We start from the raw sequence: 23,144 nt of genomic DNA, 5'->3' as shown, positions 1-23,144 counted from the left end.
CTAGTCTGTTTCAACATACCTTAATGAAATGGTTTTGTTGAAATTATTATAGAAACATTCTCTAAATTAATTTGGCAATAAATTATGTATCATATAATTTTTTATTATTATTACTAGCTGACTGTCTTATGGACAAGACAATTTTCATTCGTTTATATTCGTTCACAAAACACTACAAAAGCGTTCTGAGGTTTCTCCCAAAACTTAAAAATATAGTAAAACGGAATTGTTGACTGTATAAGTTCTATTAAAAAAAAAAACAACACTTGACACACGAATTATTCTAATATCAGGATTAATTAATGCTATGTATATTATTTTTATTAACATATGTTACCGCAGGGAAACTTCGTACAATATGATTGCTTAGGTAGCTTTGTCTTGCCTCAAGTCTCTATCTGATAAGAGACTACTTACTTATTGTAAACATTAAAAAATTTGTTGTAAAAATATTTGGATATTGTACACTACAGAGGATATATAAAAAAAAAACTTCCTAATTACTAATTTACACAAACAAGGGTACAATAAAAAATTTTTACATAAAATATGGCTACAGATAAACTAGACACATATATAATATAAAGTACATAATACGAATGCAAGTGACATTGTATGGAAAAAGAATAGGTTGGTTTCGCGTTTCGTTTTAAAATATTGCCGTAGGTCGAAACGCCAGGCAAGCGACAAAAGAAATACAATTACCTAAGCGCGTTACTTCACTGTTGCTAAGGCCTAAAGGTACAGTTCGATTGTTTACGATTATGACACGCGAGAGCGGCGACAACAATGATGCGATAGTTCGCTGCACCCGTTGCTCGCTCGCATAGCAACAACGGAAAATGTAGCCGACTCCAACAAATTCAGGGCCGCATCACTTATCGGGGCCCCTAGGCAATGCATATCTATCTAAAATAACTACTATAATATTATTCCACATATAATAACTTAAATGCAATATTTTCATTCAAGGTTTTATAGATATAATTCTTTTAAAATAATTTTACACAAACTTTCGAAAACTTTGCCTGGACGAGGGGCCCCTAGTCGATATGGGCCCCCTAAGCAATTATCTACACTGCCAAATGAATAATCCGGTCCTGTACAAATTGTACATGTTTAAAAATGTATGTTTCAACAAACTCCCAACTACTTGCATCGTTCTTACTAATATTTTAAGTGTGTATGTGTGTGTGTGTTTGTTGCCTCCTGGCGCCTTAATTGCTCAACCAATATAGTATTACATGTTTACAGTCTTATTACAAATATCCTGTAAAATGAGGATTGTTTTGGTCTGAGGTTTATTCCTAGTATTAACTCGAATATTATTTTTAGTACGCGTTTTGCAATAGTGTTTAGCAATGGAGGATTTCTGTAACTTTTACTTAATTCCGATCAATCGATAACTATGTATCCCAATTATACGGAAAAAGTCGCAGGTCAAAACTAGTATTCAACAATTCATTGTTTTAAAAGGTTTTACGTCTTATAATATATATATAATGTATACGTCCTTATGTGACAAATGACAAATTCTGCATATGCATGATACCATTTATAATAGTGAATGAACTGATGTGTATTATGTAATGATATATGGCTTTGGTATTCGTATCTCTGTCTACTCCATAAGAGAGTTAACGTGAAGTTATATTATGTCGTATACATATAAATACAAATAGAAATATATATATATATTTATGGAGGACTTTACTCATTGTCATCATCGAAGTACTTTAAATAAAAATCTAAATATAAAAAACAAATATCAACATGTTACAGTAAAACCAAATCCTATTTTTTATATATATAAATCTCGTGTTACGGTGTTCTAAACGAACTCCTCCGAAACGGCTCGACCGATTTTTATGATTTTTTATGAATATTTGGTAGGTATGAGAATAGGTCAAGTATATTTCATGCCACTAAATGATTAAGGTGTCTTTATCGAGAAAAAAAAATATTTATTTAGCAAAAAAACAATAATAAAAACTCATCAACATATAAATTACGCTAAATATTCATATACATTTTTTTTTATTGTAAACAATTATTGTAATTAATTTAGTCTCGGCTGTATACAAGTGAAACACTAAATATATTTCTTTGTTTCTTATTGTAAAGAAAAAAATGTACCGAAGTTTCTGGGCGGGTGGCGCTGCCCGCGTAACACGACCGTCATGGGTCACATTACCGTCGGTCGTTCACAGTCAAACTGTACCTTAAAACGGCACAACGGTGCAACAACCCATCGCAATCCAATTACAAAGAAGCGCGACGCTGACACGTCATATTATATGTTATAGGGATTAATAAATGGATACACAGAAATGTGTACAAAGGGTGCATGCATAGAATGACGCCTTTGGTACTCTCTCTCATAGGAAAGTTGTATGGACGAATGAATACTATCGACAAAGAAGCGCGATGCTGACACGTCATATTATATGTTATAGAGAAGAATAAATGGATACACAGATATGTGTATAAAGGGTGCATACATAGAATGACGTCCGACGAGCCCATAAGAAAGTTGAATGGACTATTGGATGCTATCTTATGTAATAGGGTTGTAAATATATTTTAGAATAGTGATTTTAATATATTTAGAGGAAACTGGATGAATTATTAAGAAATGCTTTAAATAAAAAATGGAAATACGAAATTTATTGAAGTTAATCCAAGTTTTTTTTTTTTTATACAACTTAGAATGGCAAACAAGCTGACGGCCCACCTAATGGAAAGTATTTATGTTCTTTTAACATTAATTAATTTAACTATAAAAATAAATGAAATGAAATAAATATATGGCAATAATAACAAATGCATAAAGCTATAGATACATAGCATTATTATGTATTGACCACACTGGCTATCGTTTGGAATTAATCCCTTATTGATTGATACCTATTGAGTTAATCTAATAAATCTACCATATTATAATAATGATCTATATTATTATAATACGATTAAGTTAAAAGATGACTATTAAAAACTTTAATATTTTCCCCAATTGAAAAAAGAAATCGAAGCGGGCGGGATTCGAACCCGCAACACTTTGCCACACCTAGGCCAGTGCTCTTACCGTTGAGCTACCGCTTCCTTTGAATAGACACCCGTATCGAATTTCTCAATTTCATCATAAACTTATGTATATGACGTCACTCAGAGAACGCATCACGCCATCGATAATTGGTTTAGAGCAATATTTTTTCAATCGCAAAAATATTAAGATATGTTTTTAATGAACAAAATTTCAAAAAAAGAATCGCTTTTTTTCTGCTCTATTAAAGAGGATAGGCAAAGAAAATATGTTTTATGTTATTTAGAATGGCAAACAAGCTGACGGTCCACCTGATGAAAAGTGGTAACCGTCGCCTATAGACATAAGCAGCACCATGGACATAACAGAGTATACGAGGTCTGTCCGGAAAGTTCGTATAAAAGTGTTCTGGAATGCGAGAAAGAGGAGTGGGGAGGCCAGGTAAGCGCAGGAGCCCTTCCTTATGTCCCTAACAATGCTTCAGTTCTGGTCTGACCGCCGTGCGGTGCGAACTGGCTTGTCACGCCATCTGTGAAGTTACCTCTTAACGAAACCCCGTCGGCATGGAGCCCGCTTCCGTTGAAGAGCAGCGCGTCGTAATCAAGTTTCTCTCGAAACTCGGCAAGAATGGCCGTGAAAGCAAAGAGTGGAAGACATCCGGGGAACCACGAACAAAAAAATCAAGAAAATCCCGCTCAAATGTCAAGACAATGTTGATTGTTTTTTTCGATGTTCGGGGGATTGTCCATCAAGAATTCGTCCCTCCAGGCCAGACAGTTGATGGAAAATTCTACGTCGATGTGCTCAGACGCCTCAAAGCTCGTGTGGCACGAGTTCGTCCAGAATTGGCGCGAGAGGGGCGTTGGATTCTTCACCACGACAATGCCCCTGCCCACACCTCTCTTGTTGTCCGTGAGTTTTTGAGTAAAAATTCCATTACGGTGACCGAACACCCCCCTATTCGCCGGATTTGGCCCCGTGTGACTTCTTCTTGTTCCCAAAAACCAAATTGGTACTTCGGGGGCGGCATTTGGGGGACATAAATGAGATAAAAAAAGCTACGACGGGGCAGCTGAGAAACCTACAACCAGAGAACTTTCAAGGAGCCTTCTCACAGTGGAAACGGCGTTGGCACAAGTGCATTATGTCACAGGGGGAGTACTTTGAAGGGGATAAAATTGATTTACCTGAATAATTGTAAAATAAAATTTTTAAAAAACTTTTATACGTACTTTCCGGACAAACCTCGTACTGTTTCGCCCATGACACCCCCCATGCGTTGCCATTCCTGAGGACTCAGGTGATATTCCTCTGTACCCTGTAAATTCACGCCATATCCCACCCTTCAAACCGAAACACATCCATGCAAACACAACTGCTTCACAGTAGAAACACGAATAGGACAGAGGTGCCCAAGCAAACTACTATTGTACAAAGTCCCTCTAGTTATTATAATGTTAATAATAAACATATATATGTTTATTATAATGCTTTATAGATGCAATTTTAGAGTATATTGTAAACGTCAATTTTTATAAATTATTTTAGTACAATTATTGAATTGACAGATGGCGTAGTGTTCTCGTAGGCTAGTAACGAAACTCGGGACGTGCCCTTCGTATTGTCGTTAGCATTTAAATCTTAAGAGTTCTAAGGTTACTTCATAGCAAATATTTAAAAACTGCCATAGGTGAAAATTTCAAATAGCTCAGCGCAATACAGCTACGTTCGAATGTTGGTAATTAATTATTTGCATAAAATATTAATTAATATACACTGTTGACATACCTGGCCGTTTATATTATAGTATCAACAAATTGTAACTTCCTCCTATCACAGAATACCTAATAGTTTGCTTCTATGTCGTATACTATTTTATATTATTTTTATTATATTAATATAATAAATGCAAAAGTTCGTAACGACGGATGACAGACGTATGGATGTTTGTTACTCTTTCACGCAAAAACTACTGAACGGATTTAAATGAAATTTTGTAAACGAGTAGCTTATATGCTTACTTAGCATTTGGAATAATTTATGTATTGATTCAAGAAGGCCGATCCGCGAGATATAACTAATTATAAATAAGCATTTGATAACTACAAAGTTACACAGTGACGTACCATGGACATTTTAATTATAACGGATTTAATTATAACAGATATAAATTTTAATAAAACGGTAATGAAATCGTTCAATAAAAAATAATAATAAATTGAAAAAAAAAAAAAACATTAGACTCACAATTGGTGAACATGTGTACATACATAGCCACATAACACGATCGAGTTAAGAACGTCTTTCTTTTAAGAATCAAGTGGAAAACAAAACAATCAGATGATATAGTAGGATAGTCAGCTATAAATCATTGTGAGAGAAAGAAAAAAATTACAAGTTGTTAACATTTTATGGCAGCCATATTTATTTTAGGCTGTCGTCATGTAGACTGTTTGTAACTATTTAGTTACGACAGCCTAAAATAAATATACCTAAATAGGTATAACCTAGATAATTCCAAAAAGATAGATAGTTGAGTCAACGATTCATACATATTATACCAAAATCGATTCCTTTCCTTTCTTAAAAAGTTGAACGATAAATAAATACATTTTACTCTAGAAAAAAAAAACTACTTCAATCGTCAACGCACACATGCCAATGAACAATGCAATGTTATTTGACACGCGGAATCGCATGGCGACAAGCAGTCTCCACTTCGCAACAAGCAGTTTTCTGCTGACCAACGAAAAACCGCAGCGTTAACCGCGACAAAATTAATATGGGACAAAATACTAAGAAAAAAACTCCTATACATTGCAAAAAAAAAATACAAACTCAGTTCAGTAATGGCGATGTAATTGCCGACATAGTCCAAAGGATAAGCAAGCTGAAAAGACAAAGGCCTGGTCACATAGCTCGAAGAACCGACAAAAGATGAGGAAGAAAAGTTTTTGAGTGGCGACCCCATATGGGCAAACGCAGTGTAGGACCTCCCCCCTCTACTATCAAATGTATGACAGGGAGTCAGCGGATGCGGATGATTCAGAACCGTTCTTTATGGTAGTTTATGTGGGAGACCTATGTTCAGCAGTGGACGGATAATGGCCGAGATGAATAAAGGAATGATGTTTGAATTGCGTCATATAGTCACTATATGTATATATATAATATGAATTGAGGCATTCCTTTTTTGGGTAAACTCTTAAATATATATATATATATATATATATATATATATATATATATATATATATATATATATATATATATATATATATATATCTTTATTGTACATAAGTCAGATTAAATACTAGTAAATGATTTAGTATACAATGATTTAGTATAAAAATCGTACCCACTTCAAAAGATTCTTTCGTTCCATCGAGCATGTTTGAGGAACACTGATCACAAGCTTGGGACGTGATTATTTAAATATCATTAGACGTATCAAATCACGATTATTACCGGTCCTTTTATCGTACAACTAACTTTTTCCCGCAACTTCCCCCAATTTGATGGGAGAAAAACCAATTTCTTTATGGTTCATCTATATAAAACAGAAGAGAACTCTTGTAGAGCCAAGCTCGCCTTTGTACAATTGTTTACCTCTGTTATATTTTTTATGTATTATTAGTGTTTACAATTAAACATATATGTGATTTTTAAATGCAATCCCCAGGAACACAACTGCGTAAATCACATTCAATTAGATGCAGCAGATTTCAAATTATGCTAAAACAAACAAAGACAGAAAAACTCTAAAACTTCTTTTTGGGTTCTATTGCTCTTAAATAACCCTACATTCATATAAATTTTTCTTTAACATCTCCGATGTTATTTATTTATTTTACTCTATTGTACACATTAGAAATACATAACAAATAAATGTAAACATATGTAGGACGAGCTTGACTCTAAAAGAGTTCTCTTCCAGCAAACCCAAAGTGGAAAGGAGCATCAATGTTCAGACATGGCCTGCATAATTTTATTATATGTATATTGTATTACAGATTCAACTGTTTCTATATTAGCGATGCTCGAATCCGAATGGTTTTGTTATTCGAATAATTACTAATTTTATAATTCGACTACTAGATCAGTGTTATACTTTCCGTTTTCGAATGATTTTACTAATTAGTAACTTATTACAACAAAGTCCTTTCACTAATTCTGTTTACTACTAAAAACGTAGACGACAAAAAAAAAAGGCCACCGAGTACTGAAATATCAATTTTGTAATACGTGTTGTAATACTTTCGCAATTTCCTATCAAAACTGTACTAACTTTTATGGAATATGGTAATTTTTACTACATTTAAATTGGCAACACTCTTATCAATTAAAAAATTAAAACATTCCAACGATCGGATCGACTCGGCTATGTTCGTGTCGACTCGTACATCAACAACTACTAATGAATGATATTAGTAGTCGAATGATATAAGTATTAATCAATCTTCGATCGATCGATCAAGTAGTCGGATGACTTTATTTATTCGACTACGTTAGTAGTAATAAAATTAGTAGCCGAATGAATTGAAAATCATTCGAATACTCCGAATGCTCATTCGAATAATTAGTAGTCGGATTAGTAAAGTCGCGGATTGCGATTCTATATGTTCTGACCCGATATGTGTACACCTTTAACGAGCGAGTGAATCAGCCCTCGTGACCCACATGTTGCGCGATTAAATAATGCAATTGGTGACAGTATTGTCCGCAAAGATGGCGTGTCGATCGAAAAAGTTGCACTGTCCGCGAATTAATTTGCATTTGTTTGTTTTACACCTATTTTAGGAAACGAGTTCATTAACCTACATTAACCTAGGGCAATAGGTGGGTTGGGACTTAAAGTTTCCACATACGGCCCCTTGGAAACCATCGCATCAATCTTTCGATTCATTAAAATCTGTTCATAATCAACAAGGATGTCGCGTAAAATTCACAAGAAATCATGCAGAATTTTTTTTTTTTTTTATTTTTTAATGGATGATAATGGAATGGTTACCCCGCCTGCGCTATCGGTATACACTGGCGGTGTACAAGTGAGGGATGATAGATGACGAAGCAGGTCAGTTGGCCCATCTTGATGAATTCAATAAATAAATCAATCACAATGGTTTCCAGGGGGAAAGAACGGGTGGAGATCGACCTGATACGGTATATTGATATGGGGACTAACCTCCCTACTACTAACAATCCCTTCCCCCGACATTTTTATGATATATAAATAAGAAAATACAGTCGAAAAAGAACTCTGAAGTTTCATATCTTTACGACTTCGGTACAGCTGCATCAATTGGGGGAAAAGGGATTGTTAGTAATCGGCTCTATAAGTCATAATATAAGCCCCATATAGTAATGGGACTGCTAGCAACAGATCAACAAAGTTATTTATTTAAATAACTTTATTGACCAAAAGAAAATAGGGTACAAAAGGCAAACTCGATTCTACTCTAGCATTCTCTACCAGTCAACCTTTGGGACGAACTGTGAATCACGAACGCAGTATTGCATTATTGGGATAGACAAATATAAAATGCTTATAATATACATATATAACATAAATATAATACATATGATATCCGGTAGACCTTCACATGCAAAACATGCTAAATTCCAGACCTATTCAACATTAAGAGCTTACTGACCTGCATTTTCATTATCACCTATCATCCCTGTGTATACTATTAGAGTGCGGGCTGGGTTACCATTCCATTGCCATATATTAAAAAAAAATATATAATGAGGAAAGATTTGTTTGTTTGTAATGGATAAACTCAAAAATTAATCAACCGATTTTAAAAATTCTTTCACCTATAGGAAACTACATAATAAGCGAGTAACATAGACTTTTTCAAAAATTCTATCGACCCGTGCGAAGCGGCGCTAGATTGCTAATCACCCATATTTTATATGACAACATCATATTTGAAAAATTTCAACGCGCAAACATCGAATGCAATTAATGTAATAATTTTTAATAAATTACAATGGAAACAATACAGTTCGCCCTTCGGGAGTAACACATGTAAATGGCCGTAGAACAACCGCCAAGTTAAGTCATGAATAAAATTAGACGTGCCTACATAAAATTTACAATACACGCGTTATAAACAGGAACAAAAGGGTCGAACGCGAGATTACATTTTAATTAAGTTAGATATAAAATCATAACATTTCACTCTCGCGGGATACGAATAGAACAGTATGTATATTTATTTACTTTGCCACGCTGCAGGAGTTCAGTTCGTATATTCACACTAATGGAGTCAGTATTCAAAGGTGTTTGTTATTAGACCATTGTAAAGATTATCAATCATGTTTGGCTATTGGCTCAAAATCTAATAGGACTCCTTGCATTTTACAAGACTTAAATTTATCCCCAATTTATTGGCACTGAACCATCAATCTAATTATTAAAGTAAGAAAATTTTATTGCTTTATTCTGCTTTTTAGTTTTTAAAATATCATGTATTTTTTTGTGGCTAAAGTACTGTATCTAATTGAAGTAGGTAACTGTGTTTCAAATACTTTTTTCAATTTTTGATACATGTTTCTTTGAGAACATTCAGTTTCAAAGGATGCCGACGATTTCTGTTGCACCATGTTTAATTATAAAATAGAAATGTCATCATAATTAGAGAGGCAGTGCTTGCGCTATAGGTATTCAATTGTCATTATTTTGGTGTCGCAATGTGCAATTATTGGCACTAGATGGCGTTATATGAAGAAAGAATATTTTTACTTTTGAAGGCAAACGAGCATACATCTCCTTGTAAGTCTCGATTGTAAGTGACAACCGCCGCCCATCAACAACACCGCAGGCATTACAGGTGTGCTGGCATTCTTTCAAAAAGAAATATAATAGACTCTTTATACAATATCAATACAAGAACAAAACCCTAAATTTAATAAAAAGCATCTAGTATGTAAACAAGTGGTATTGTACGATGCGTTGTTACTATGCCTTTTGAGAAGCGAGCATGGTGCAAACTGAATATATTGTGGCAAAACACGCATAGTAACCACAGAGACGTACTCGTCACTTGAAAAATAGAAACAGTTTCGTTACACTGCAGTATGATATACTAGTAAAAATACATAGAAAGCCTACGGAATGAAACAAACCCCCGGGCCGGTCACGTCACGCGTCTCCAATAGACGTTACGTCATGGTTTTTTGTTCGTTTTTTTTTCTGTTAACATTTAATGATATATCGCTGGCAGTCGCTATGCAAATAGAATAAAAATATAGTTTGTTGCTACGCCGCTAACTGCAGTTCAAATACTCACTCACTGTGCAACAGTGTTGCCGTTGTCTTTGTGTTTGCTTTCACTGTGTAACTCGAGATTACTTTGGAATGATTGATGATTAATCTTTCATGTTTATTAAAACAAGTGTATCTTAATGATATTGTGCGAATTCCAGTGTTATAAGTTTTTATATAACTGAGCCTAACACCACATATCGGGAGGAGGGGGGGGGGGAAGGTAATAATGGGGTGGTTGTTAGTAATGCGAACTACCAATTCCTTTGCTAGAAATATACCCTGTCAGGTCGACCTCTACGTGGTCCACTTGCTGAACCATTATGCTGAATTCCAAATGTATTCGTAACGATAGGCTAACTGTCCTGCCTTGTCATTCTCACCTATCATGCATCACTGCTGTCCCGCCAGCGTATACCGTTAACGCAGACGGGGTTACCATTCCATTATCATCCATTAAAAAAAACACTACATATCAGGTTAATGGATTGTTAATTATGTGGATTAGTAGTCTCACTGCTAGCAATATACCCATTGCCAGGGTGGGTATATTGCTAGCAATGACTGACCTCCACGATTCCCCCTGGAAACCATCGTAGTTAATAAAATTCTTGAATTCGTCACGACGGGCCAACTAAACTGGTTCATCCTCATCTATTATTTCTTATCTAACATCTAACAGATATCTAACAGCTCCATTGCTAACAATATACCCTACCAGATCGACCTCCACGCAGTTCCTAAAACCATCTTCATTAATACTACGAATTTGTCACAATGGTCTAACTGACCTGCTTTCATCCGCATCTATCATCTCTCACTGCCCCCGCCAGTGTATACCGATAGCCCGGGCGATGTCAGTTTTACCCATTAAAAAAAACCCATCCCATTTTTATCCATTAAAATTCAACAACCTATTGGGTCTATTTTATTATATCGGAATAAAAACTATTCGATTTTAGAAAAATAAAGAGACGCTTGTGCAAAACGATAGTTTAATTTTATTACTGAGAAAAGCAATAAAAAAGGATTAATGAAACCTTCTTTTTAAACGACTTAGAATAGGAAATGAGCTGACGGCCCACCTGATGAAAAGTGGCCACTCGCCTACAGACAATAACGGTATCATGAGCTTCATAAAATACTCGTACACTGTCACTTCCGTGGTACCCTTAAATTGTTACTATACCTAAGGGCTTAGATGTTAAGCATTTAAGTATAACCATGCAAAGACAGCTGATTGACGGCAGAAGCACAAGTGGGAGACAACAACATACCATCAAATAGAGAATGTTTTTTTTATAACATAGTCGGCAAACTAGCATGCGGCTCACGTGATGGTAAGCTACTACCATCAACCATAAGCACCCTTAACACTGGAGGAATTGCAGGTGTGCTGTGGGCCTTTTAAAAAGGGATATGCTATTTTCTTGAAGATTAGATTGTCATATCGGTTCGAAAATAGTCTTGATTAATCTCAATCAAATAAAACCAGAGATATTCCGTACAATCGAGAATCCGGATAATCGATTTTATAGTCAAATCTAAGAATACATAATTAAGTTTTAATATTGTTTTATTATGTAAAGGATTTTACATACGCTATTTAAACAATCCGATATAAAAAAAAATATGAGCTATTAAGATAATAGATTACATAATACCTATTTACCCAATCGATACATAATATCAGTTCTAAATCAGGAATTAGAGCCGCGAAGAATAGGTCCGGATAATGGAGATTCTACTGCACTGCTGCTAGAAGTCGATTCAAAGCGTGGTTGTGCGTGGAAGGAAGTGCATTGAAAAACGCACGGTGGAAGACCGCCAATCATTCAGATGGTTGGGATGGAACTTTAGTTTGTGGCGAGTTGTACGGTGGTGAAATTCAGTAGCAAATGTCAAACCGAGCACATGTTCACAATAGAAATAGGAAAGTTCTTGCGGAAAAATCTCGTTAAATGTAATTTACTTAATTTAATTTGGAACGCAGCTTCAATTTCTAAAGCAAATCCCGAGGGATTAAAAATGTGAAGAGATTATCAAAATCAGAATAATTACGAGATTGAAAATCAAGGATATTCAATAATTTATCATAGGAAGCGCTTGGCATTATATTAAACCAAAAATATTTATATACAAGCTTTTTCCTGTGACTTGGAACGCTTAAATTTTGAAAACCAGTAAACCAATGAAATAGACTACTTCTATATACTACTATAGAAGTGCTTTGTTTCGGTTTGAAGGGTGGGATATGGCGTGAATTTACTGGGTACAGAGGAATAACACCTGAATCCTCAGGAGTGGCAACGCATGAGGGGTATCATGGGCGTAACAGTATACTCTGTTATGTCTATGGTACTGCTCATGTCTATAGGCGACGGTTACCACTTTCCATCAGGTGGGCCGTCAGCTTGTTTGCCATTCTAAGTTGTATAAAAAAAGTAGCCTATTTTTTTTAAATCTATACGTGACCAATTTTGTACAATAGTTTTTGCGTGATAGTGAAGTATACAGACAGACAGACAGACAAAAATTCTAAAAATTATTACTTTGAATACTATGCTTGTATTAGAGTCCGTCTATCTCATATATACTGACACCTAGTTACAATTTTATTGTTGTACATATATACATATCATGTTAATCCTTGTAGATTGAGACGATATATTGAATTTACGTCCGCAAATAACTTTATATATATATAAAACTGATATACATTGATCATAATGTAAATATTTAGAAAGTTCGAAAAATGTGAAGCTAGCAATTATTATTATATTATTTATTTATTTATTATATATTACAATAGTTAACTGTCCACTGTTGAACACAGGCCTCCTCCTATTGACAGGTTTTCCAGTACTTGCCACGCTTGGCAGGCGAATTGGCAATATGCAATGCAAAAACTAGCGATGTGGCAGTGAAATCATTGGATTTTGCAACATGGAAATCTTCATGTCACAAGGTACTTTAACACGTGATTTGTAACTTTGCAAAGGGTCATAGACTACGGCTCTCCATCTGACGTACCGTATGCTTGAACGCCACTCTCATTGTACAAACTGAATTTATTATTATACTAGCTGTTTCATGCGGTGTTGCTCGCGTAAATTAGTATATAAAGTATCCTATATGTTAAGTTAGAATATAAGCTACCCCTACTCGTGTACAGAATTTTATTCAATCCTTTTTTTATAACGTAACACCCAAATATAAACTTGGAGTATAAAATATATTACAAACTTTTATATTTATAATATATATTTATTCATTTAAACTTTATTGACCAATAAAATACGGTACCAAAGGCAGTTTTAATGCCATAGGCATTCTCTACCAATCAATCTTTAGGATGTGCATAAATACTCGATGGCGGTTTAAAAATAATATTTATATTTTACTATAAGATGGAAATCACATACATAGAAACATCTAATAAGATTAACAACAAAAATGTAATTACAGAACAAAAATATCATCATTATTTCAACTCAAAAACAGGTGCGGAGTTCTCAAAACACGCTTTCCATGTACGGAGTGTGGAACATTTTTTTTTTCTAAACAAAATATTTAATTCTATTAAAAGCAACAGCATATCATAGTAGAATCTGTGCGCGCTGTATGAAGTTAATTAAGAACGCCCGAGCCCATTTATGTAAATGTACCATTGTTGCTATGCGCGTACACTGGTGAACAAAATTCGGTACATCTCGACGGCCTTGGCGCAGTCGGACAAAGCGCCTTCGCGAATTATCGTTAAGGACCGGAGACTAGTGTGTACTACGACAATGAATTTATGTATTGATAATAATCATAGACAATCAGAATGGATGTTTATTACTAATATTATAAATGTAGAATTTTGTAAACACGCTTGGATGTTTGTTACTCAATCGCGCCAAAACAAATTTAAGTGGAATTCAGTACACACGGATAGACTATATCATAGATTAATAGATAGCATTGTTTTTATCCTAATTTATTTTATTTATTACTCATTTAATATAACGCATTCAAGTACATAATACAGAGTTGTTACAATGTTTTTTTTTTATAGATGATACTGGAATGGTAACTCCGCCTGCGCTATCGGTATACACTGGCGGGGCACCGGTGAGCGATGATAAGTGAAAATGAAAGAGCAGGTCAGTGAGCACATCGTGATGACTACACCTGGAATTCAGTACAATGGTTTCTAGGGGGAATCACGTGGAGGTTGACCTGGCAGGTGATACAATGTTCTTATGTAGAGTAAGTACATGAACCCTGTTTTGGGTGTAACAAAATTTTATTGATAGATAGCTTTATGCAGCAAAGCCGTAGGTTAGAGCTATATAAAAAAATATTGCCAAATGCAAACACATCACTTCAGAACTATTGCAACCTATTTGGCTATTTCTTTTTTTCGATCAACTTCAAACAGAAGAAGGTTGTCGATTGGGTTGTATTTTTTACCCCATAACTCCGTCAGCTACAAACCGATTTGAACTTTTTTTTTATCTGAAAGGATATACTTACAGATTGCTGTCATAGAAATTTTACATAATTTTAAATTATGTTGCGTTTGTAATTGTCTAGACAAATATGTTTGAAAAATTGTACGGAAAATATATAAAAATATTGGGTTAAAAAATACACCCGTGCCGCATCCATAGCGGGCAGCTAATAGAAAATATATTACAATTAATTTAAACTCCGGTGGGGTTTTCTTTTAATGGAAAATAATGGAATGGTATCCTCGGATGCGCTATCGGTATTCGCCGACATTCACCAGTGAGGGATGATGGATGAAAATAAAAGCAGGTCAGTTAGACCAAAGTGATAAATTCCAACAAGAACCACAATGGTTTCCAGGAGAAACTGTTGGAAGGTCGACCTGATAGAGCTTATAGCTAGCATAGGGGCCGCTATTCCCCATTATTAACAAACCCTTTACCAACATTTGATGATGTTCACAAAATTGTTTATTCACTAATTACACTATTCAGGTGATGAAATGGACGTGATCATACTTAAACCAAAAGGAAGTTTGGTCAAATGGCTTCATAATGAACTCATTAGGAATTACTATGGAACTACGATGGTTTCCAGGGCAGAGACCACGGAGGTCGACCTGACAGAGTATATTGCTAGCAAGACTCCAGTACTAAGTGTCAATCAGTCAAAATCATTTCACTATGTACTAACATAACATTGGGTCCATAAAATCATGTGTATTTTTTTCCTAAGACGTTAAAATAGATTCCATATGGGGTGTACACGTTCATTAAGAATGTATTTCTCGCAATTTCCAAAGGGAACCATGAGGGAACGAATTCCGCGCGCTATACCCAACTAACAGAATACAATAATAATAAATTGTACGTACGCGTAATATCGTTACTTTTTTTTATACAACATAAAATGGCAAACAAACTGACAGTGCATCTGATGAAAAATGGTAACAGCCGCATATTGTCCATGACCATCATCGAACCTCCCAGACAATGGATGAAGATGAAATAGCATTTCCGCACTGAGTTATCGGTATGCACTGACGGGGCATCAGTGAATATGTGAGGACGAAAGCAGGTCAATTGGTCAGAATTCAACAATTATTAACCACGATAGTTTCCAGGGGAAACCGCGGGGAGGTCAACCTGATAGGGTACATATCTAATAAAGGGCAGTTAGACCCATTTACTAACAATGCTCATCTCTCCACTTTCTTACTATTTCTGAGGTCTGAATTCTAAATCAATTTCGTATTAAGGATTTTGTATTGGTGTAAAAATTCCAATTTCTATTTTAATTCACAGCATAATCTTTATTGTAATTTTGTAATAATTATAAAAAAAAATTATAATTACGTGAATTAGCAAATTAAAAATCATCAGACGAGCTGTATGCTTTTTTGCTACTTTACGAGGTATAAAAACAATATATCTAAAAGATAGGTTTAGGGAAACTGTTACTCAGAATCCGTCTCACCATCTAAATAACGTTCACATCTAAAGAAAAAATGTATTTTGCTGTGTAAACAACAAAAGAGTAAACGTCGATTTTCGACTGTAAAAAAAATATCAAAATCAGTTTGTATTCGTAATTAGCGAAGTATTCGCGTAACATACGTACAAATAAACAAAGCCGAATTGAGAATGTTCTCCATTTTGAAATCAGTGTCGATTAAAATATTATTCCAATGCCCGCGCTCGAAGTCACACACATTGGCTAGTTTATAAAAATAATTGAACTACATATGAGAATGTAATAAATGTACAAGTATTTTTATTGCACGTCAATGGAAGATACGGGACTGTACGGGGCAGACGGACAGACGGACCGTGCTAAATATTCTAGGTCACTGATAATAACTACTTGATTAAACTCGATGCAAGCGACAAGTTCGAGACGATTTCTGTCATCGACGCCCGGAGTGTACTGGGGGAAAGGGATTGTTAGTAAAGACGAACGTTAAACAATTTACCAGCAATATACCGTCAAATCGACTTCCAAGCATTCATCATGATGAGCTAATTAACCTGGCTTTTCATCCTTGACCCTATATTGCTAGCAAATGGTTTACATTTGCTAGATAATCCCAAGCATTTCTTACAATATGCAAAAAATTAATTAAATCAGAACCAAAAGTACATCACTGTAGGTATTACTGACAAGTTTTAGACATTATATGTGAATATAAATGAAAAATGTCAAATAAAATTTTCTTATTGCCTTGTTCTCGTTAATAAATTCATATTTGTGTCATAAGAAATTTATTGTATTTAGGTATCATCTTAATAAGTATAAGTAATTTTTGGATAATAAATTCTTATTTTATAGTTTATACAATAGTATGTAAATGATTCTATTCTTCCAAGGACCTAAAATGGGGGGAGGGATTGTAAATAACGCAAATTACTAGTTTACTACATTTCTAGCAATAAATCCCTCTTTCAGGTTGACCTCCATGTGGTCATCCCTTTAAACCATCATGCTGAATTCCAGGTGTATTCATCATGATGGACTAACTGACCGGCTTTTAAATTCTCACCTATCTAACTAACTGGTACCCCGCCAGCGTATGTTGCTGTATAAGAACAGGCGGGGTTACCATTTCATCATCCATTAAAAACAGGACCTAAAATATAACTTGAATAATTAAAGATTTAAAAAAATTTTATAATTCAGTATAATCCTAAATAGTAGTTGGTAGAGTAGGTCGGTGCCTTTATTCCATAGTGCATACTTTTCTAGTCAAGCAGGTGACTTACAATAAGAAATAAAAATTGAAACCTCCATTTAAGAGTTGTTTAAAAGTAGAAATAATATATTACTGAGTATATAATTGTTATTTATACAATATTATAATGCCTAATTGTAGAACAATTAGTCCATTACCCTAAGGGTGTCTTGAAAAGATTGCTCTCAGCAATGAGACCGCCTTACTGTACTTATACAACTGTATCGTTATATTTATTATCTTGCTTATTTTCTATATTATATAATGCAAATAAAGTATACTCATTCATTCATTTCCTAATCAATCACCCTCATATTAAGAACACAAAAAAAAAGAATCTACTCATTTTTTAAATTGATCCTAATGAAATAAAATGAAGGAATAATAAATGAAGGCAGATTAGTTAGCTCATTATAATAAATTCACCAGGCATTAGGTTGGCAGGGGGAGGTTGACCTGACAGGGTTACTACCATGGGGCCAGTTTCTCTATTTAGAATTTTTTAATGCAACTTAGAATGGCAAACAAGCTAACAAAATCCCATCTGATGGAAAATGATAATTGTAACCTTTAACCATGAACAGTACATTAGACATAACAGAGTATACTGTGTCACCCATGATACCTTTCATACATAGCCATTCCTGAGGGCTACGGTGTTAACACTCTATTAACTATATGAAATATCACTCCCTTCAAACCAAAATACAATCATGCAAACCAATACATTTTTTATAAGATCTAAAACAACAGTATTCCTAGCTATGTGAGTCCAGGGTACAATGTGAATGGTATACATTGTACCCAGGTGTACTTGTTATTATTATTCTGAGTTAGTTTTGACTAGGTTTGTGATTGATTTATTTTATTCGGTTCCTATTTACAATACAATATTGCACTTACATAGTTAAGTTCATACAGTACTGTGGAGAATGAATAAATATTTTTGAATTATTAAAAAAAAAATGTTTTAATCTGAGCAATGGAAGTATAGCAACCACAAATTATTTGTAATTAATAACCAATGAGCAGAGACTGAGGCAAAATAAATGCTACACAGAATTGTCCAAAGCATTGGCAACCTTATACAGGGCTAATCTACCAGCACAATCGAACATTTTTCCCCAAGAAACATTGGTTATAAAACAATATCAAACTTACATATACAATGGTCTAAATAAAAGGTCAAATGTGGAAATGTATGGAAAAAATTTCAAGCCTCTCATACTAACTTGAGAGTAAAATACACCATGTTAATATAAGAGACTAAAAATTTGTTATTAAAACTATTAAAGTTAACTCCTGGTTAATTCATCATGATGGGCTGAAGTCACTAGCTTCATTCACACCTATCATACCCCATTAGTATTAGCCGTATAGGTCCCAATATAGAATAGGCCTTCCTTTCTCATGGGAGTAGTAAGAGGCAACTAAGGGAGCTTATAATTGAGGGATGGGCAGCAGTGTCCCTATTAAAACATCACCAAAAGCCAAACTGCAATTACCAACCTGCCTGCCAAGTGTGGCAACTATTAGGAAAACCCCTGTTATGGGGGAGGATATGTTCAGCAGTGGACAGTTAATGGTTGATACAATACACCATTGGAACCCTGCCAAAATATACTAATAACGTAGATGGGATTACCATTCCATTTTTTCTCACTCAATAAAAAAATCCTCCTACATTGACAGAGACCCATGCTCCCAAATGAAATACAAATAATTTGTTATTGTAATGATATATAGCCAACAGGGGTTGTGGACATTGCAGCCAAACCCATCTCCTGAATCAAAACAGTCAACAGGGCCGATTATGAGGCATGGGGATTCTGAGCAGCCACTTGTCAACACCTAGCTCTTAATCTGATATTTCAATTTGATATATATATATATATAAATAATATTTATTATATATATAAATAATATTTATTATATATATAAATAATATTTATTATATATATTTATTATATTTATTTATTTACTTATCTATACTCTGTTACTAACTATATACTACTACTACTAATTACTATATAGCAACTAATAATTTTCTATTTACCATATTATTTTTGCACCATATATAATATGTTATGTTTTATATACAAAACTCTCATTTTTTAAAACATTTTCTCCTTTCAGGTCCTCAAGATTGATTGGAAAAAAATCCCTTCCTCCTGTGTACATTTTTGTTATAACCTAATATCTATACTATAAGTGAATGTACTAAAAAATAAAAATAAATAAATAAATTTACAATAATTTGAACTAAATCTATTATATTAGAAATTGAATTTATATTGGTCATTAAAATAAAGAATTTGCTGTGATATCAAATTGAAATTTTAAGTTTAGACATAAATATGGAGAAATGGCATCTCAAAATCCTTCCCATTGGACTGTTTTTTGGAATGTGGCCATGAAAATACAGGATGTGGAAACAACTCACTATGTTGTCAACCATCCTGCTCAGAAATGGCAATCCATGAGACATACCGTGGATATCACAATATATTTTGGGACATCTATGTATATAGACAATAAATAATAATATTTATTATTTAAATAATAAATATTATTATTTATATAATAAGGTGTTGACAGATCACCTTATGTAAAATAATATTTTACATAAGGTGATCTGTCAACTTATTTGCTATTTTAAGTTGCCTATAAAACCAACATTCTGGTATCTATATCCTATTCATAATAGGTAGCTACTGACATATGTAGAGATATTAGAGGAGATTATATTCAGACATACTTCATACAATGTCTGTGCATTGTTTCTTTTGCATAATTATTTACAGCTGTTGATTTCTTGCACTTCTAATTAGAAACTAGCTGTATCTTATTGATTTGCTTAGATAAATTATAAACAGTATCCTATAGGCATACCATATTTCATTCGCATCTATATTTAAGCATGACTGAGTAACATACATCTTTACACTTTCACAATAATATTAGTGGCATACCTGTTATGATTTATATAATACAAATCAATTATGTAGTAGACTCACTTAAAAGATATATTCATACATCAGTAAACTATGCACACATAATAAGAGAAATTGAGAAAAAAATATACAAATGCATTTGCTAAGTCATATGCAAATATTGAGAGGTGATCGACCATATCATAGCTTTCTTATTCAATATTCATCGTAAAAACATCACTGCCCTGCCCATGGCCATTTAACAATAATGTCACATAATAAAAAATAATGTTAATAATGCTATCACACAGATAGGATGACTTAATATAAATATATATATATATATATATATATATATATATATATATATATATATATATATATATATATATATATATATATATATATATATATATATATATATAGCTTATATAGATAGGTTAATGACCTCTACAAACACTGATATAGAGTTTGCAGACTTTAAATTTTATAGATTACCACTCTGAAGGTTCAAATTTGGTTGATATCAAATTAATATCAATATTATGAATTTACATTCCTTTTCATCATATCAAAACTTAGTATGGAAACAATTCTAAAATAATATTCTTTAAGCCTCTTTCTAAAATACAAAATTTTAGATAAAGAATAATATTTCAAATTAGGAATGGCACTACACAACTGATTCTATTGCCTTATTCCCAGTTGTTCAGCGAGTTTGTGAATATTTAAAAAAATACATTTCAGAATTGATCTCATTATTAGATATTTTATCACTAAAATGGCTGCACTATGATTTAATTATGTGAATATAGCAATACTTTAATAAGTTTTGCAGTGGATATGTAAAGTATCGAGATATGACCAGATACAACAATGTGCGAGTATGAACATTAAGCTTAGACTTTGTCAGATAACCTAACCACCTATAAAATCTTAATTGATGTATCTGTAGTGATATAAATAACAAGATTGATAAACATTAATTAAGTGTGAACCCATAATATTACTAACATGATCATGCTAGACAAAATATATCATTTCCATGTTGCAGTTAATGTCTATAGAACACTATCAGTATAAAACTTCATAATCATAGTATTTATAGCTACCTATCTGTAGTTATATAAAATGACTATCACATAGTTTCTGTGTACACAGTCTCACAGAAAAAATATATATACACAAGTTGTGTACTATGTTATAGGTTATATAGATTATAGCTTGTTGCTATGCAAGATCATCACTCTAAAACTGTATCTCTATTGATGTTTATATGACTATATTATATTTCTACATTACAAATGCCATTTCTTGGAGTCTGATATTAATTTTATCACTTTGATACTGACTACTCAGATCTATCTAATTAAGTTTTTCTTGTTAGAACGTCTAATTAAAAACCTATTAATATAAGATGTATACTAATTAGCTATTCACAATTCAGATGGAAATTAACTATATTTATCGATATCTTTAGCAAACACAAATTTTATAGGCTTTTGATGCCAATTCCATTGCTGCGGTTTTACAAATAAAATTTATAGGTTATATCGAATGCCCTTGACAAATCTAAAAGGATGGTCGAACTCAGTTGTCACACGTATTCCGAGGTTACAATACGACGTCGAGGTGGTCAGCAGAACAACGTACCTACCTAATGAGAATTCAAGGTCGAACCTGAGTATGACACAAAAAGGACTTACCTATCGCCCGTGACATCGATCTCGCGGAGTGAACTATTCACACACGATAACAACACAAAACACAGAAAAGGATACAGGCTAAGTCCAGGTTGAATCCGTCTTTGATATAACGTATCCGACGCTTGCTGACTATTCCCTTGATAGGGTTGGTCATCTTGATATTGGAAATGGAGTTGGCCATGGCTGGCAGGTGATCGACGCGCCGCGGCAGCAATTCGGCCGCCGCAGTGCTCTTAGCGGGCCCGCCCGCGCTCGGCACCGACCGTTTCTCGGGTGCCTTCCGCTCGCGGCGCCGGCAGCTCACGCAAATACCCATAAAATAACCTCCGCCGCGTAGAACCTGCCCCGCTCATTGGGCCGGCGGCGGAGCTCGAGCGGCCTGATATCGGAGGTCGCGGCCGTCCGTTCAGCTCGCGCCCGCCATGCCTCGCGCTGCACTCTGCACGCGCCTCTCGCCTCACCGCCTTGCCTCGGGCCGAAGCCGAGCTCCTCGTACGTCGACACCGCACGGCCAGACCGTAAGCACGGACACCAGATACACTATAGCATAGCTTCACGCCCGGCACTGAACACACACTTAACTCTCGCTTCCCGAGCGAAGAAAATTTTATCTCGCACGAATGGCGTCCATCCTGCGTTTGTACTAGAACACGGCCGAAGAGAAACAGTTGCACAAGAAAGAAAGATGGTTATGATGGCCGAAAGTACAGTCTATCGCATTCACGCTCGGGCGATCTATGCACGACTGACAGAGATAACACACAACCTTAATTTCTAGTGGTGGCTAGCTAGCTCTCTTTGTTCATTCTGTTTCCGAATTTCATCACTAGGTGGCACAAATATTGTGCCACATAGCGGCATTTTTTAAATATTGTGGTAAATGCAATGGATTATACATTTTTTGTTTCTTAAAACTTTTAACACTTTTAATTGTATACTTATATATTTTAGATATGTTAATAAT

At 34.3% G+C, this 23,144-nt stretch overlaps 1 protein-coding gene across 2 annotated transcripts in view; it reads right to left on the bottom strand.

The window, feature by feature from the left end:
* The window catches only part of LOC113515992 (phosphatidylinositol 3,4,5-trisphosphate 3-phosphatase and dual-specificity protein phosphatase PTEN), a 102,732-nt gene extending 79,814 nt beyond the window's left edge, over positions 1–22,918 (bottom strand). For both annotated transcript variants that reach the window (XM_052899185.1, XM_052899186.1), the window contains exon 1: positions 22,256–22,918. In XM_052899185.1, the coding sequence (XP_052755145.1) occupies positions 22,256–22,496 (241 nt within the window). In that variant the 5' untranslated portion in view covers positions 22,497–22,918. The remainder of the gene's footprint in view (positions 1–22,255) is intronic.
* Positions 22,919–23,144: the final 226 nt, after the last annotated feature.

This window comes from Galleria mellonella, unplaced genomic scaffold (assembly GCF_026898425.1).
Source record: "Galleria mellonella isolate WM207_F2 unplaced genomic scaffold, CSIRO_AGI_GalMel_v1 utg56, whole genome shotgun sequence".
Classification (NCBI taxonomy): Eukaryota; Metazoa; Arthropoda; class Insecta; order Lepidoptera; family Pyralidae; genus Galleria; species Galleria mellonella.
This window is presented reverse-complemented; position numbering and strand designations above follow the sequence as displayed.